At 39.2% G+C, this 17,127-nt stretch overlaps 1 protein-coding gene across 3 annotated transcripts in view; it reads left to right on the forward strand.

Moving 5' to 3' along the window:
- Positions 1 to 17,127, forward strand: part of WLS (Wnt ligand secretion mediator) — a 101,704-nt gene that overhangs the window by 31,421 nt on the left and 53,156 nt on the right. For all 3 annotated transcript variants that reach the window (XR_009258070.1, XM_058717021.1, XM_058717022.1), the window contains exon 2: positions 11,537 to 11,809. Coding sequence is in view for 2 of the 3 variants with exons in the window: in XM_058717021.1 (XP_058573004.1) it covers positions 11,537 to 11,809 (273 nt within the window). In the remaining variant the exon portion in view is untranslated. The remainder of the gene's footprint in view (positions 1 to 11,536; positions 11,810 to 17,127) is intronic.

Genomic DNA, 17,127 nt, shown 5'->3' on the forward strand with positions numbered 1-17,127 from the left:
AACCTAGAACTAATGAAAATATTAAAATATTTAACAGTCGTGTGGTGATTTTACTTAATTTTGTTATTTCAGGGTTTCCTAAGAGTATGACTGTTAAATTTGCAGTTTACCCTTAAAATTTACCTCTCTGCCTTCAATTCTAGGGAATTCAGAAGTTCTAAGGTCTTACATTTTCTTTGAATAATCAGGGATTATTCCTGGCATTTGTGAAATTCCAGATAAAGCCATTAATAAGCCTTGTTGACCTTAGCTTGTACTATCCAGCACTGAAGTTCTGACCCTTCAGAATGCCAACGCCCCCTTTTGTTTTTTTAATTGCTTTGCATTGTTCTGAACAACAGAATAGAGAGAAAAACAAATCAGTAAATTGCATGAAGCTTTCTATTGGGCCGTACAGCCTCCATTCCCTAGTATTTCACATGTGTGAATGGGAGACTTTATCATTTTGGTGTCACTGAGAAAACCTTCGTTAGTTCAGGCTTTTATCTATTTGGTGACTTCCTGAATGTTTCCATGGATGGAGAACTTGCCCTTTCCTGAGTCAAGTTGTGCCATTGTTTGCTTACCCAAATTGTCTAGCCTACCTCTAACTTGTATCCTTGGCCCTTATTCTGCCTACAAGATCTGTCATAGAGTCATCCATGGCAGCTCTGTCATGTGTTCCTGAGTTGGATTTTCTCTAGGCTGAAATTCTAGCCTAGAATCTGAACCCCAGTAAGTTATGGGAGAGTAGCCATTAGTTTCTGTCTGTGCTTTTTGGGAGCTTCTTTCCACCACGCCTTTATGGTACTCTCTGGAGGTACTTTGTCACTGACTGAGTCTCCCAAATGAGCTATCCTGATGGTTCCCTTTATGTGGTGCCCAGTCCAACGCTGGGTAGTGTCTTGTTGGTGGAGCTTCAGCAAGTTCCCGATGGCCCCAGTCAGTCTTTCTCATCCATCTCTTTGCTCTACACATTATCCCTCAGGTAATTTGAGAGAGCTAATTAATAGTGTGAGCTAATAATTGAGCAATGGAGAGGCAATGTGATGTAGTGGAAGGAGCGTTGGTGGTTTTAGTCTGAGCTCTGCCGCTTGCTGGTGGGACACAACCCATCAATCTTCTCCTGCGCGGTAGGGGTCATTGTAATGATTTATCTGTTTACTGTGAAGATTTGATGACCCAAGCATGTGAAAAGTGCTTTGTACGATGTAATGTGCAGTCCACATATTAGTTAGTGTTTGTGTTAGTGTTTGTGACAATATTGACAAAAGGAGAATATCTGTGATTTATGAATAATCAATTATAAGTAACAACTGTGTGAAATTTATAGAGTGTGACAGGTACTCCAGAACAAAGCAACTGTTTCTCCTACCATGTTTAATTTGGGGCTTTCCTAACCCTAAAATTTTAATGGCAAAATGTGCCGGTGGTGAGCTTGCTCACGAAGTGGGGCCGGTTGCCCACCTTTTTGTCACCCCTATGGCTGCAGCTCTGCCAGAGCAGCTTTGGGGGCCCCTCCCAGGGCTCAGAGATTTCCCACACAAGAGCTGGTTCATCCTCCATGCTGGGTTTATGAGATCATAGCCAAGGTAGTAAATTATAAGATGCTATAATTCACTTTCCATAGGTGGTCTTGGCTACATTCCACAGCCTTTTGGCTAAAAGGTGGCTGATTTTGAAGCACTGGCACAAACTCAAAAATTCAGCCCAGATGACTGGTTAGCCGAGCAGTGAGCAATAACATCAACAGATGAGCCATTTGGTTTTTCTGTGGAGGTCTTTTGTGTTTACTTCATGTGCATTTAATTTTTACTGTTTTGAGTATTTCTGGAGTGATGGAGAAATAGTAATTGCAGGCATTTTTCACAGACAGAGGTTAGAAAAAGTAATTTGATGTACTTACATTGAAGTGATTTAGTTTTTCTTTGCTGCTAGATGTTAAAGGTGGGGGTCAGGTTTTTAATCTGAATTCAGGGTTTGGGATTTCTCTCCCAATTAGCATGTCTAATGGTCAACAGATTTTATGTACCCTTTGGTGCCAGGCTGTTTATGTGCATTTTATTTTTTTCATAAAAATTTTTAACCGCCCCCCCCCCCCCCAAGCCAAAACTACACCAGTCTTGAGCCTAAAGTAATCTCATGTTTACCACAGCATTTCAGATACTATGTAAGAGTTTGGCTCTGTGTCCCAAAGCACTCTAATTTTTTTCCTCTTGGTTCCAACGTTCCTCATTTCCACGGGATCCAAGCCAGGCAAATAATGGAAGCCAAGTGGTGCTGCTTGCTTGCCGCGTAGGTTCTGACAAATATAGAGTAATTCTTCTATTCTTCAAAGCTGTTACATCTTTGGCTCCAGAACAATGGAGTTTGCAGGCAAAGCATTTAAAGTCCTCATCAGCCTGAGATGTAAAACATATAATATTTTTCAATATTTTTTTATCAGAATGAATTACACGAGCATGTGCTGTAATTTCTGAAACTTTGCCGTCAAAATGGCTGTGTCATTTATGCGTGAGTTTACGTGGTAGGGACCTATTAGTAAGTGCTTGACTTTTGTGCGTGCGGTACAAATTACTTTGCATGCAGCTTGGCTGTGTGGTGTGTGTGTATGTGTGTTTGTGTGTTTTGGTGGTAGTAGTTTAGAGGAATGTTCTGCTGTGTTTAAAAATTTAGCTTTCCTAGAACAGATGTTAGCATAATTAACTACTTACTGAAAATTGCTGGCAAGAACGAATTACATTTCACTTAGCATACTCCATTACATGCACTAGGGCATAGCTAGGATAATTCAGAAAATCACCTCTCCAGGTCTTGGCCCTCTAGACTCACTTTCAGCTGCCCAGTAATTGAGATTGAATCGTGAAATAATATTTCACTTAATAATCTAGTGAGATTTAATTGGTATGGTTGAAATATAGGAGAATTTCATTTTCAAAGTCAGTGGCAGAAGTGGAGTGAATGTCCTGACCATTATAACTTCAGAGCAATTTCAGTAGAGGAATTAACAGACTGAGTCAGTTAATTCCAAGGCACTAAGTCAGTTTAACACAAGTATTTACACTTTCTTTAGCTAAAACTTTTGAAACTGTCATTATAATGGGACATTCTACAACTTGGATACCTGCTGTAGCAGATACTAAGAAATCTTTTTAGGAACTGACCTGGAGGGAACGGTAAGCAGAATTGGCTCAAAGAATTGCTAGTCGTCTAAAAACCTCCCAACTCAACCAGATAATATGATCTGGCTACTTCGTTTGTACAGTATACCTACCCCACATGTTTCCTTTTAACTAGAAATAAAGCAGGAGGTTTTTGAGCCTGAGAAAGGGAGACAGAATCTCTGAGGGAACTCAATTTAACACATTTAAAAGCTAATTTCTAAATTTAGCTGAAGTTTCTTTTAGGTTAAATAAGTGCTTTTGGGGGCCTTTGAATAAAAACTGTACTTGTACAAATAACAGAAATTTATCTGGTCTCCTTGGTTTCTGCCACCTATGTTCCTTTTCCTTTCTTTTCTGCTCCTCTCCTTGAGGCACATCAAAAAAATCCTCAACACTCCCTGGAGTTATCCAAGGGCCCGAATACCCAATACATTTCATATAAGTTCTCATTAAGGCAAACATAGATATTCAGATAGGCAAAGTATAGAAGCAATTTGAGTGTCTGATATTTAATGAATTATAAATCCATTTCATTGTGAAACAGAAATTCCTCTACATTACAAAGGGAAAAGTAGTTTTTAGCTACCTTTAGCTTTGTAGCTCAGGTGAACGTTGTGGAGGCTTACATTATCCAGCTACTGCTTTTGTTCTCTACTTTTCTAGATATGGACTGCAGCCAAGTAATTCTTAGTGTGCCCCCAACATTAATCCTCTCTTTTTAAATCAGCCTCAATTCTTCTTTTAAAATAAAGTCTAGGGGTGCCTGGGTGGCTCAGTTAAGCATTTGACTCTTGATTTCAGCTCAGGTCATGATCTCACGGTTAAACATTAAAAAAAAATAAAGTCTTGGGGCACTTGGGTGGCTCAATTGGTTAAACGTCCCACTTCGGCTTAGGTCATGCTCTCACAGTTCATGGGTTTGAGCCCTGCTTCAGGCTCTGTGCTGACAGCTTGGAGCCTGGAGCCTGCTATGGATTCTGTGTTTCTCTTGCCTGAGAGTGCTCTCTCTCTCTCTCTCTCTCTCTCTCTCTCTCTCTCTCTGCCCTTGCCCTGCTCACGCTCTGTCTCTCTCACTCCCTCAAAAATAAATAAACATTGGGGTGCCTGGGTGGCTCAGGCCATTAAGCGTCCAACTTTGGCTCAGATCATGATCTCACGGTTCATGAGTTTGAGCCCCACATCGGGCTCTGTGCTGACAGCTCAGAACCTGGAGCCTGCTTCAGATTCTGCGTCTCCCTCTCTCTCTCTGCCCCTCCCCCCCCCTCTGAAAAATAAACATTAAAAATTTTTTTTAAAGAAACAAACATTTAAAAAGATTTTTTAAATTAAGTCTAATATCTACTTTCTATCTTCTAATATCCAAAATCTTTTAGGAATGAGGTAGAAAATAAATACATGACATTATAAAACACAGATAAATAAACCAAGCATTTGTATTTTTATGGGTGTGAAGATCATGACAGCAGATTTTTAACTGTCACTAGATTTCAAGAGTTAGAGCAACCTCCTTGAGTCAGTAGAAGAAGGTATCTGTTAGCAATTATGTCTACATTGTTTAAATCAGGGTGTATAGTTTTGTTTTCATTTCTGTCAGCTAATTGCTATGGTGAAAGTAAAATTCTCTGAAATATTTCTTAAATACATTTGACCATTTTTACCTAAAATCATTACTTTTTCAAACTGAGGAGTTCTGATTATTAATGTTCATAAACATAACTTACCTTGTTTTTACATGCAGTTTTCTTTCTTTCTTTCTTTCTTTCTTTCTTTCTTTCTTTCTTTCTTTCTTTCTTTTTTTTTTTTTTTTTTAAGTTTATTTACTTATTTTGAGAGAGAGCCTGAGAGAGAACAAGTGGGGAAGGGGCAGAGAGAAGGAGAGACAGAATCCCAAGAAGGCTCTGCACCATCAGCCCAGAGCCCAATGCAGGGCTCAAACTCGTGAACTGTGAGAGCATGACCTGAATTGAGATCAAGAGTCAGATGCTTAACCGACTGTGCCACCCAGGTGCCCCATGACTTACCCTTTTAACTGGTCTGTTCTGCACATTGCTTCCCCTTATAGCCCAAAGCAGATTAATCTTTAAATATCACCTTTGTTGCAGGAATATATTCTTCCTCTGGTTTAGGTGATCTAGACTTCAAAGGAGCTCCTTGAAGGCCCAGTTGCCAGGATAGAAGGCAGACCTTCTCCATTCCTTCCCCACCACCCTCCTCCTTTTCTTTCCAGGAGAGTTCATGGCTAGCCTCGTGGCTACCTACAGGACAGAGATGGTGTCTCAGAAGGAAAGAGCCCCCTAAATACAAACTCTCTGCTATTTGTGGATCTTTCTTTATTCTTCCTTACATCGCTCTGTAGAGTGGAGCAGAGCTGGTAGGGAGCAGAAGCCGAAGCACCCTAGTAGAAGGATGCCGCTAATTAGAGGAAGCACACAAAGTTAGGCTGATACTACATTTTCAACTATCAAATGATCTCTTTATAAATTTTAAGACTCAAACTCAGACATCTGCAGAACTTACTATCATATGCTAGATATCCTGTGATCTGGCACAAGCTCTTCTCCAGTGTCTTCCCCACTCGGCTGTCCCCCTTTTCCCTCTGGCCAACTGACACGTGCTCTCTTTCAAGGCTAAGTCCAGGCCTCCTGAAGTAGTACCGCCAGCCCCACCCCTCTTTACTGCTGGTGCATCCTGCGCAAACCTCCGTCCGAGCAAGTTTCAATCAGGATGTACTTCTCTGCCAACTTCTCAGCCTCCCACACTCAACTGTGAGCAACTCGGGGTCTGGGACTGTCATTTGACTCTATCTTTAGTTAGCACAATGCCCGCATAATAATGATATTCCTAGATAATTGCTAAAGGAACCTTCTTTACTTGTAATAAAGCAAAGAAAGAAATAGTCTGTGCTGGCTTAAACGGAGACCATGTGTCATGTTAGCATGTTGTTTTAATTTTATTTTAACTTTTCTAGGAGCCAACTAAGTCTTGTATCTCTGTCCAACTCTTTAATGACAGGTTCTGGAGGGAGTAGGGGCTAATGATTTGATGTTGACTCAACTTTGAGCATGATAGCGGTAGTGGTTGGCTAGATGGTAATTTGTAAACTGGACAGCCATTTGAGATGCTATAACAGGAAGCTGGCTGGAGTCAATGAATATTGTTCCAAAAGGAGTACAGGTTTAGTCATTTTTCACTTACATTTTTACTCAAGGTTATGTTGTAATGATGACTGGAATTTTTACCTCATTCTAGCGAATTCATTTCTCTTACCTCCCAAGTATCTTTCTGTTGCCCTTTCTCAGGTAATGTCAGGATAAATGTAGCATCCGAAATTATAATTACTTTTTACTGTGAATTATTTATTGCCCGATAACCCCATCATTTGTACATTTCACATGGCTGGAAAGCTGATGTCTGTTGGGTTCACTGTAGCATCGAAGAGTACCTAGTGCAAAGTAGGTACTTAAGACATATTTGGTGAATGTAGTATGAACCTTTGTAATTTATGTTAATTGAAGAGCACTGAATTTTCAAAGAAGCTTCAAGATGAGTTTGTGCAGTTTTTCACCACCTCGAGTTAGAAGTCTTATTGATTTCATATCCCTTTAAAATTAAATGTCATATAGTATCACATTTCACAATTCCTGTACTGTAGCAGAGAGGTGGAGGAGGCCAGAAATACTGGCAGTTGAAGTCCAGATAAGGAAAGAAAAAATGGCCCATGTTTGACATAGTAAACGGAGCTGAACTCAAAACAGGTCAGAGTTTTCAATGAATAACTTGTGGTTTTATGACTTCTTTGCATGATCTAAATGCGGTCTTAAGCTACCACGAGTTAACCAATCCACAGTGCCTGGGCAAATTCACTTTTGGCCAGATTGCTCTGACTACTAAATTGCCCTGATGTTAAAGTAGCTTTTGGCCCATTTTTTTTTCTCCGCAAGTAAACGCTATGGATGGGTAGAGGGGACATTTATAATGTGTGCTGAGGCAGCTGGGTGATATTGCATTACTATCCTAGGAATACTGAGGAGTGGTTATTTTTAGCTTTCACCTGAGCAAACATGACTCAGTTTGTTGACCTGAATCCATCCAGCCCCTTCTTAAATATACAAACTCTATTAATCCTTAAACCATGCTAGTGACTGAGTAGGGCCTTCGTTACATATACCTGTTAGTTGATTGTGGCTTCTTCAAAGGTTGCAGATAATTTCAACATCTTCCATTTTATTCTTTTCTCTTATAGTAATATCCTTCATACTTCTGTTTTTTTTATTTAAAGACAGAAAGTAAAGTTTTTTTAAATTTTAGACACTGTTTTACGATGCATGTAGTCACAATTTTGTCTGTAGCTAGTGAAAACACTTTCTATTAGGTATTATCTTTGTTTTTAGTTCTCTGATAGGCTTTCTACCTAAAGAAACACCTGGGAATTCACTTTTAACTGTTGTAGGAGATTGTCCTAAGTTGTAAATATATTATTGCGAGAACATGAACTGTCCATGTTTGAATATCAGAATGTCTTTTTTACTTTCTCAAACAATACAAATATTTTGTGTTTTGAGCACTATTGGAAAAATTGAAGATGTTGAATTATCTTTAGGTATTTAAGGCATGTAAAAGGTTTTTGAGACTAGAGACTAGTCTCACAATTTATTTATTTATTTATTCATGTGTAGAAAAATATTTGTGATTCCCATAGTATAACTTGAGATGCACTTGAGGCTTCTCCAAGTTCATTGCCATGAGATTTATGAAAATATTAGTATTCCTGGGATTTTTTTTCTTTATGCAAGATACACTAGACTAATGAAAGAATGAAAATAATTCAGGCCGCTACAAAGGCAGGCGTTCACTGTGTCCATTAAAAATGCAGCCTTTGTGCCCGTAAAGTGTTCAGCTTCTCTGTTATTAAGTTTGGAATGTGGTTTTGGAGCTTAGCTGAGGAACTCAGCTAGTTATTTTTCATTTTGGTCTAAGGAGGGAGAGACTTGTTTTTCAAAGTGGGGGGGGGGGAGGGAAGAAATTAAAAAAGGTTAGGTTCATTTTAGAAGAATCGAAGTTTTAAAATGTAGTAACTATTTTCTGCAGCAAATAGTCAGTTTGAGTATGTTAGCCAAAAATAGAATTCATGACTTTGTCTCCATGTTTCTTTCTCCAGCCACATTAAAAAGCATTCAGTTAAATGTGCCATTTAGTTTTTCTAATGTCAGAGGGCTATTTGGCTGAGTCAGCATAACCAAAGTTTGATTGATTCATATTTCTAATAAGCTAGAAGTCTGACTTTAGGTGGATTACATGTAAAATGTCTTCGTGATACAGCTTTGGGTTTTATTTTTTATTTTTTTTAATTTTTTTTTAAACATTTTTATTTTTTGAGACAGAGAGAGACAGAGCATGAACAGGGGAGGGGCAGAGAGAGAGGGAGACACAGAATCAGAAGCAGGCTCCAGGCTCTGAGCCATCAGCCCAGAGCCCGACTTGGGGCTCGAACTCACGGACCGCGAGATCGTGACCTGAGCTGAAGTCGGACGCTTAACCGATTGAGCCACCCAGGCGCCCCACAGCTTTGGGTTTTAAAGAAAACCTTCCCTTGCATGGATTTGTGGTGCTTCTGTGGTGTACTGACTTTCAGCTAGAGTTCAGTTGTGCTGTGTTTCTGGGTAAGTTTTAGTGGACATTGCCCCAACTCTCTGCAAACATAACATTTTACTACTCAAAATTTACCATTAGGACAGATATTTAGGGATAGCAAAATATGTATTTGAGCATTAAAAGCAGGGCAAATATTAATAATGTACTCTTTTGCCTCCTAAGTGACTTTCCTCTTGCTTTACATATTTCTCTAGGTGTTATCTGATCTCTATTACAAAAGAAATGATTTCTGCTCCTAAAAGGTCTGAAAGTACAGTATGCCAATTATAATATGCACAGAATTAGACATTTAAACTTGCATAATTTATAATGTTTTCCTTTCCCTGCTCATTTCCAGAGATAAGTTTTATAAATACATTTTAAAAATATATTGTAATACCAGGACCCACATGATGAAAACTGTGAAAATTTTCAAAGAAATATAAACATGAACTCTAGTTAATGGAGAAGCAATCGTTGTTCTTGGATAGGAAAACTAAATGTTGAGAAAGGATGCCAATTCTGTCCACATTCATTTGTAGATTTAATGCAATTTCAGTCAAATCCCAGCGAAAGGATAAAAAGGATAAACTTGAATGGATTTGTGGAGGGGATTTACCCTACCAGATACTGATACAAACCATCATTTTATTGGATTCAAAACAATGTTGTATTGACCCATGATGTGACAGTCCAATACATGAAATAGAGCAGATTTCCCAAAAACCTCTATTTGGTTTACATAAGATAAAGGCAGTATCCTAAATCAACAAGAAAGGAGAGTCTGTTCAGTAAAGAATAATTTAAATATTTAGAAAAAATAAAACTTAGAACCTCACTTCATCTTTTACATCAAAACAAATTTCATATGGACCAACTATTTAAATACTTAAGAAAAAAAGAAATTGTAAAAAAAATAACTAGAAATTAATAAATGTGGCTGTTCATTGAATTTGGATATAAAGAAAGTCTAAGCACAAAATCATGAGAAAAAGCAAAACAGACATTCTACATAAAATCTGGAACTTCTCTAGATTTAAGTATGCCATAAACAAATTTAGACAGCAGATGGGAAAGTTAAGGTAAGTTACTAGCAAAAAATATTAGGCAAATAATTATTTACAGACAACCTTTATAAGCGAGGGGGATTTTGAGAAATTAAGTTTGGTGTTATCATGTGACTGATTATTTTGCAAACACTGGTTGAAAATTTTTAATCATATAAAAATGTAATAGCTAATTTTTGTACTTTTCATGTGCTCAAACACTGTTCACAGTACATACTTTTCATGTTAACTCCTTTAATGTATACAATGACTCACAGAAGTACGTATTATTGTTTTTAAAAACATTTTTTTTAATGTTTATTTATTTTTGACAGAGAGAGAGAGAGAGAGAGAGACAGACAGACAGACACACAGAGCATGAGCGGGGAAGGGGCAGAGAGAGAGGGAGACACAGAATCCGAAACAGGCTCCGGGCTCTGAGCGGTCAGCACAGAGCCTGACTCAGGGCTTGAACTCACAGACTGCGAGATGGTGACCTGAGCTGAAGTCGGATGCCCAACCGACTGAGCCACCCAAGTGCCCCAGAAGTACATACTATTGTTATTGCCATTTAAGAGATGAAAAAATACACATAGAGAGCTTTAGTAATTCACCCAAAAATTTCTTAGTGTGAATGAGTGGTGACACAGGTAGAAATTAGGGAATCAGGATGGGGCACCAGGCAGGTTGGCCTGGAGCTGGTGGTACTCACCACTGAACTACTCTGCTTCTTTAAGTGAATGAAAAGAAAAAGCTACAAACCTATGTATGTTGTGATCCTGTTTTATAGAAATATATGTTAATATGTATGTATTTTAAAGTCCTATAATTCGTTTATAATTTTTTATCTAATTACACACTCGTAGAAAAGACAGTATTTTGATATTTTTCCAACAGTGTTACTTCCCTCTAGTGGGATTTTGGGTGAATGTTGTTTTGAACTTTAAGATTTCTGTATTTTACAGATTTTCTTTTATAATCACCTGTTTTACAATCACAAAACAGTGTTTTGGTTTTTTTTTAATGTTACGTAGTTCAGGTGTGATGATGTCTATTGAAATGCACAGATCAAAAGCATGGCTTTTCTATATCTCTGAAGTAGCAGTCAGTGTTTCAGTTTCTACCTCTGATAGGTACCATACTAAGTGAGGGCCTGAGGTCAACCTAGTTCTTTCTCTCGATCAAAAGCAGAGTTAGAACTAAGGAGAATCTTAGAAACCTACTGTCTTGGTCAATCTTAGAAACTAACCATCTTGTTTCTCAGATGAGTGTCCTGAAACCACTAGATTTAACCAATTTACCCAAGATGAACTGACAGTAAGTTGTTCAACCAGGCTTCAGACGCAGGACTTCTGACTTCAGACACTGTGCTCTGTGAAGTCCCAGAACCCTCCAAGCCCTGAGGCCTGTGGAAACTGAAGCACAGTTGATTTTTGTGACATTTGTTTGGAGTAAGGAAGTAACGGAACCAAAGTGGTTACAAATATATTCTTTCAATAAAAGTGATGGTGATTGAAGACATAATGGGAAGGCTCTTAGAGATACTCTATGACACCTGTGGAGGTCACTGAAGGATCCTCACCTGGATTTGGGGGATCCCTAGATATTACTGATCCCAATTATAGAAGGCGATATAAAAATTGGGGACAAATGTTAGCCAAAAAATGAGCACTTCAGTGGATGATTTTTCTAAATCAGAAAACATTTTCTTTTCAGCTCCAGGGCCCACGACGGCAGTGTCCTACATGTCAGTGAAATGTGTGGATGTCCGTAAAAACCATCACAAGACAAAATGGTTAATGCCTTGGGGATCCAACCAATGCGACAAGATCCGAGACATTGAGGAAGCAATTCCAAGGGAAATTGAAGCCAATGACATTGTGTTTTCTGTCCACATTCCCCTTCCCTCCATGGAGATGAGTCCTTGGTTCCAATTCATGCTGTTTATCCTGCAGCTGGACATTGCATTCAAGCTGAACAACCAAATCAGTAAGTGTTCTCTCTTATCCCTTTACTACTTTGGACATTTTTCCCTTCAGGTTCTTTCAGAGCCAGTTCTAACAACAGAAAATGAAAATATTAATAGCAGAAAATTACTGACTACTTGCTAGGCACTCTTCTGAATATCCTACTTTTACTAATCCATTTCATATTCCTAGCAATTTTGTGAGATAAGTCTTATTATTTCATTTTACAGATAGAAACCTTGGGCATCAGTGAGGTTGCTTAAGGTCAGGTGAGAGTAGAAGGGCTAGGATTCAAACCCATGCAGCCTGGCTTCAAAGTCTTGCCCTAAACGCCAAGCTTTCTCACCTTTCTAGTGTTAAGAAGGAACTCATCCCAGCAGAGAGATTTGAGGATTTCTTAAAAGTCCTATGTTGAGAAAAGCCATCATATTAGTCAAGATCCCTGTCAAAATGGGAATGCCAACCCATGAGCACCCATTTTCCCATAAAACTAGGGTTTTGTTTGTTTGTTTTTTTGTTTGTTTGTTGTGTGCATGTGTGTGTGTGTGTTTAGCTTACTCAGCTGTGGTTCAAGATTCTGAGGACATGAGACATATACACATTGCATGAGCAGGAGATTACTGGATGATTTCTGGAAGACAGATCAATGTGTGGCATCTGAAAACAGTATAGGGAAACTTAAGTTGAGAAGGAAAAAAACACTTTTTTTAATGTTTTATTTATTTTTGAGAGAGAGAGAGAGCGTGCAAGCGAGGGAGATGCAGAGAGGGAGGGGACAGAGGATCTGATGCTGGGGCTTAAACTCACAAACCTTGAGATCATGACCTGAGCCGAAGTCGGGTGCTTAAGCAACTGAGCCACCCAGGTGCCCCTAGGAAGAAAACATTTCTTACTGACACAGGATCCAGGGTGAGATGGAAAGAGGAAAAGGTGTGTTGGAGTCCTCTCTGCCTGAGGCATGTCCATGGATTAGAGCATCACTGTTTCCAATTCTTATTTTCCTGTATAGGCAATAATCTCAATATTTAATCATTAATTTCATTTTCTACAGGAGTTACCAATACATGTGCTTGATTGGCCTCTTATTGGGAACAAAAAGATATGCTAAGATGACTTTCCAGAATAGAGAGCCTCTTCCATTCATTCAGTGTCATACCCATTATTTCAAACTGTTGTGGAGTGCTTACTACCACTAGGCATTGTGCTGATGGCTAGACATATGGATACGGATACAGATGAAGACACTGTCCTTTAAGGGGTTTATAGTCAAGTGGTAATGATGAGCAAATAAACAATCATTCTAGTATGATGTGCTAGGGGCTGCAACCACGGTGTGCACAGGAGGCTGTGGAAATACAAAGAAAAGTCTTTAGAACGTGGAAAGGGAAGACTGCCTTGGCACACACGTACATGTGTGTATGTACATGCGTGTGTGTGTGTAGAAGTGAGCAAATAGATATTTAAAGTGAGTGTCAAAGAGTGAAAACCCAGATGAGGAGTTGGGGGTGAGGGTGGGGACAAATAAAAGAACATTCAAGCTAGAAGGAATGGCTGATATGAAGGTCCAGATTTGCACAGCCTGAAGCATTCCGTGGTGTATTTTGTATTTCACATGTTCACATTCTCTTGCCTATTTGTCTTCTTCATTGTTTGTGTAACACATTTATTCATTCACTCATTCAGACTTCATTATGTCCCAACCATACGTTAAACACTAAGTACTAAGGATACAAGACTGAACAAGAACATGTTCTTTTAAGGAGTTGGGAAAGACAGTGTTTGGGAAACATTTGACTTACCAAAAAGAAAGATATGTGCTACAATGAGAGGAATATGCAATGTTGTGACACTGTGATTTGTAAGAAATGTGTATTTGGTCATTCAGATCACCAAAATATACTTCTCATATATATTTGGTCTTTATCCAGTTCCTGGCTTACAGTTCCCACAACCCTTGGAATTTCCTGAGCGATAAGAACAATGGGAGCATCTTTTGTTATGATATTTGGTGCATCAATCCATAAAGGTGAAATGGGTGTCTTGTTCATAACAAGCCCCTTTCCACCACAACTGGGCTTATATACTGGGGTGACTTTTGGAAAGCACTAAGGGTGGGGGCTGGTTGCCAGGGGAACCAAGCATGAAAACTCTTGATTTTCAGGGAGGGGAGAGGAGCTGAAGGTCGACTCAGTCACCAATAGCCAAAGATTTAATGAGTCATGCCTATGTAATGAGACCTCCATAAAAACCCCAAAGGAAGGGATTTCAGAGAGCTCCCAGGTTGGGAAACCAGAACACCTCCTATGCTACCCTGCTGGGCCACAAGCTTTATGAGGAAACAAGGAATTCCTTCCTTCCTTCCTTCCTTCCTTCCTTCCTTCCTTCCTTCCTTCCTTCCTTCCTTCCTTCCTTCTTTCCTTTCTTTCTTTTAAATGTTTGTTTATTTTTGAGAGCGATTGGGAGGAGCAGAGAGAGACAGAGACAGAGAATCTGAAGCAAGCTCTGCGCCGGGACTTGAACTCATGAACCATGAGATCATGACCTGAACCAAAGTAGGACACTCAACCCACTGAGACACCCAGGCGCCCCCAAGAAGGAATTTCACTAGGGACCTTGCCCCATGTAACTCTGATCCGGCTGTTGATTCATATCCTTTGTAATAAATTGGTAACCTAGTGAGTTAATGGGTTTTCTGAATTCTTTGAACTGCTCTAGCAGATTAAACCCAAGTAGGGTTTTGTGGGAACCTCTAATTTTATAGCCAGTTGGTCAGAAGTACAGGTAGCACCCTGGGCCTGAGGTTGGCATGTAAAGCGGAAGGTGCCCTGTGGAACTGAGCCCTTACCCTTTGGGATTAGGTGCCATCTCCAGTTAGATAGTGTCAGAATTGAGTTGTGTTGTAGGACACTCTGCTGGTGTCAGAGAATTGTTGGATATGGGAGTACCCACTCCCAATACACACACGCGCACGCGCACGCGCACACACACACACACACACACACACCCTATTTGGTGATCAGAACCTATTATATATATGTTAACAACTTCACAAATGAATTACTTCCCAGCAAATACTAATCCTAAATATTAAAAATGCCTTCAGTGGTGAGGCTTAAACATTTCTATATGTAAATGAATTTCAACGTCTTCTGTTTTTTTTCTCTCTCAAGTATGTATTCTGCCTCCAAAATATATTTTATCTTCATCTAGAAAAAAGATTGTACCAAAGATTCTTAAAAAAACCGGGGCGCCTGGGTGGCGCAGTCGGTTAACCGTCCGACTTCAGCCAGGTCACGATCTCGCGGTCTGTGAGTTCGAGCCCCGCGTCAGGCTCTGGGCTGATGGCTCGGAGCCTGGAGCCTGTTTCCAATTCTGTGTGTCTCCCTCTCTCTCTGCCCCTTCCCCGTTCATGCTCTGTCTCTCTCTGTCCCAAAAATAAATAAAAACCGTTGAAAAAAAAAAATAATTGTCTAAAGATTCTTAAAAAAATTGTTAAATTTCTTGTAACATGAGGGCCCATACCTGATGGGGGCAGACTAAAAAATTAAGATCAGCAACTAACAGCTCCTTCAATGAATGTATAAAGTAACTGACACCGTAGAGCCATCAAGAAAACCAGGTCAATAAAATACTTTTTTGGGGCAGTAGCTATAGGTGAGAGCTGTTAACTTTAATATGAGAAGGTTACATGTTAGGTTTGTGGGAATATTTTTTCCCTACATTTATTCTCTATACCTTTGTTTACGGACACTGAGGAAGGCATCAATTAAATAGTGATTACTTGTCTGCTTATAGAGAGATTTTTAATTGTAATAATATTTATAAGACGCTGGAGGTCTATGTTTTCCTCTGATCCTGTGTTAACACATGAGATTGCTGTCTACTTTTTATATTTTATCATTAGTTTGGATGCCTTTCTGGCAGAAGCAGTAGGACAAGAAAGAAGGGATCAGGGGTGTGGTAAATAGGATCCTATTATATGTGAATGGCTTCCTGCTTATCAGAGATTCAGCTGTAACAATATTACCTCAAATGTAAGGAGAAGTCAGGACCAATTCTATTTTTTTCTTTAAACTTTCTTAGGCAGTCGATGAAATGAGTTCCAGATTTCAAATAAGAGATTTTACCTATTTGATATGTAAAATTTTTCTCTAATAAACATACCTTTGAAGAGTCTTTGAGCAGATAAAATAATCTAAGAATTATGTATTGTATTTTAATTTGAAAGGGAGAGCACCAGTGGGGAAGAGAGAGTGTGGGGGGTGTGGGGAGAGAAAGAGAGAATATGAATATCTTAAACAGGCTCCACACTCAGCATGGAGCCCGATGAGGGGTTCTATCCCATGACCGTGACTGTGGTATCATGACCTGAGCTGAAATCAAGAGTCAGTCATTCAACCAACTGAGCCACCCAGATGCCCTAAGAATTATATATTTTAAATGACTTTTAGTCATTTGATATTAAATGTATATTCTTTTCAGACTTTTCCATTTAAGGTGATCCTGGTTTTAGCTAGAATTTGAGATCTTGACAAACCCTCAGAATCTGGAAAATATTGACTTACTCTTTAAAAGCTTGTCATTACGTAATCAGTTCTAAGATTTCATCAGATTGATGCCTTGGCGGGGGGAGTGATGACATTCTAGGGAAATTTATAGTGACAAAAGTGGTTAGAGAATGTATATTATATTTGATTATTGATGAAGAAGATAGTCTATGTACCTTATGTAAAAAAGGTAATCCGTGTTTGAAAAAGCAACTTTAAACAGAACCCCTATTTTTCACCTTTTAAACATAAACATTTTACAACCTACAATTGTCCTTCAGTGATAAGTATGGAAAGCAGTAGGCGGTTCAGCTTTGAAGTGGTGATAGTTTTAAAACAACAGGCTGGGGGCGCCTGGGTGGCTCAGTGGGACTTTGGCTCAGGTCCTGATCTCATGGTTTGTGAGTTTAAGCTCCGCATCAGGCTCTATGCTGTCAGCTCGGAACCTGGAGCCTGTTTTGGATTCTGTGTCTCACTCTCTCTCTGTCCCTTCCCCGCTCTCACTCTGTCTCCCTCTGTCTCAAAAATAAAGATTAAAGAAAAAAAAAAAAAAAAAAAAAAAAAAAAACCAATACGCTGTAAGAGCTGGGGAGGGGAGTCCCATTCAAGGGAATCTAGAGACCTATAGATGCTTGGAAACAGGAATAATTGACCTTTCAGTGAAATACCAATGACAAATTCCTAGCAGACCTATTTGTCAAAAATCTGTGATTGAGTTGTTGCTAACTTTTTCTGAACCTTTCAAAGCCTTGGAATTAACCTCTTTGTCAGGGCACAAACATGGTGCTTCTGT

This window comes from Neofelis nebulosa, chromosome 2 (assembly GCF_028018385.1).
Source record: "Neofelis nebulosa isolate mNeoNeb1 chromosome 2, mNeoNeb1.pri, whole genome shotgun sequence".
Lineage (NCBI taxonomy): Eukaryota > Metazoa > Chordata > Mammalia > Carnivora > Felidae > Neofelis > Neofelis nebulosa.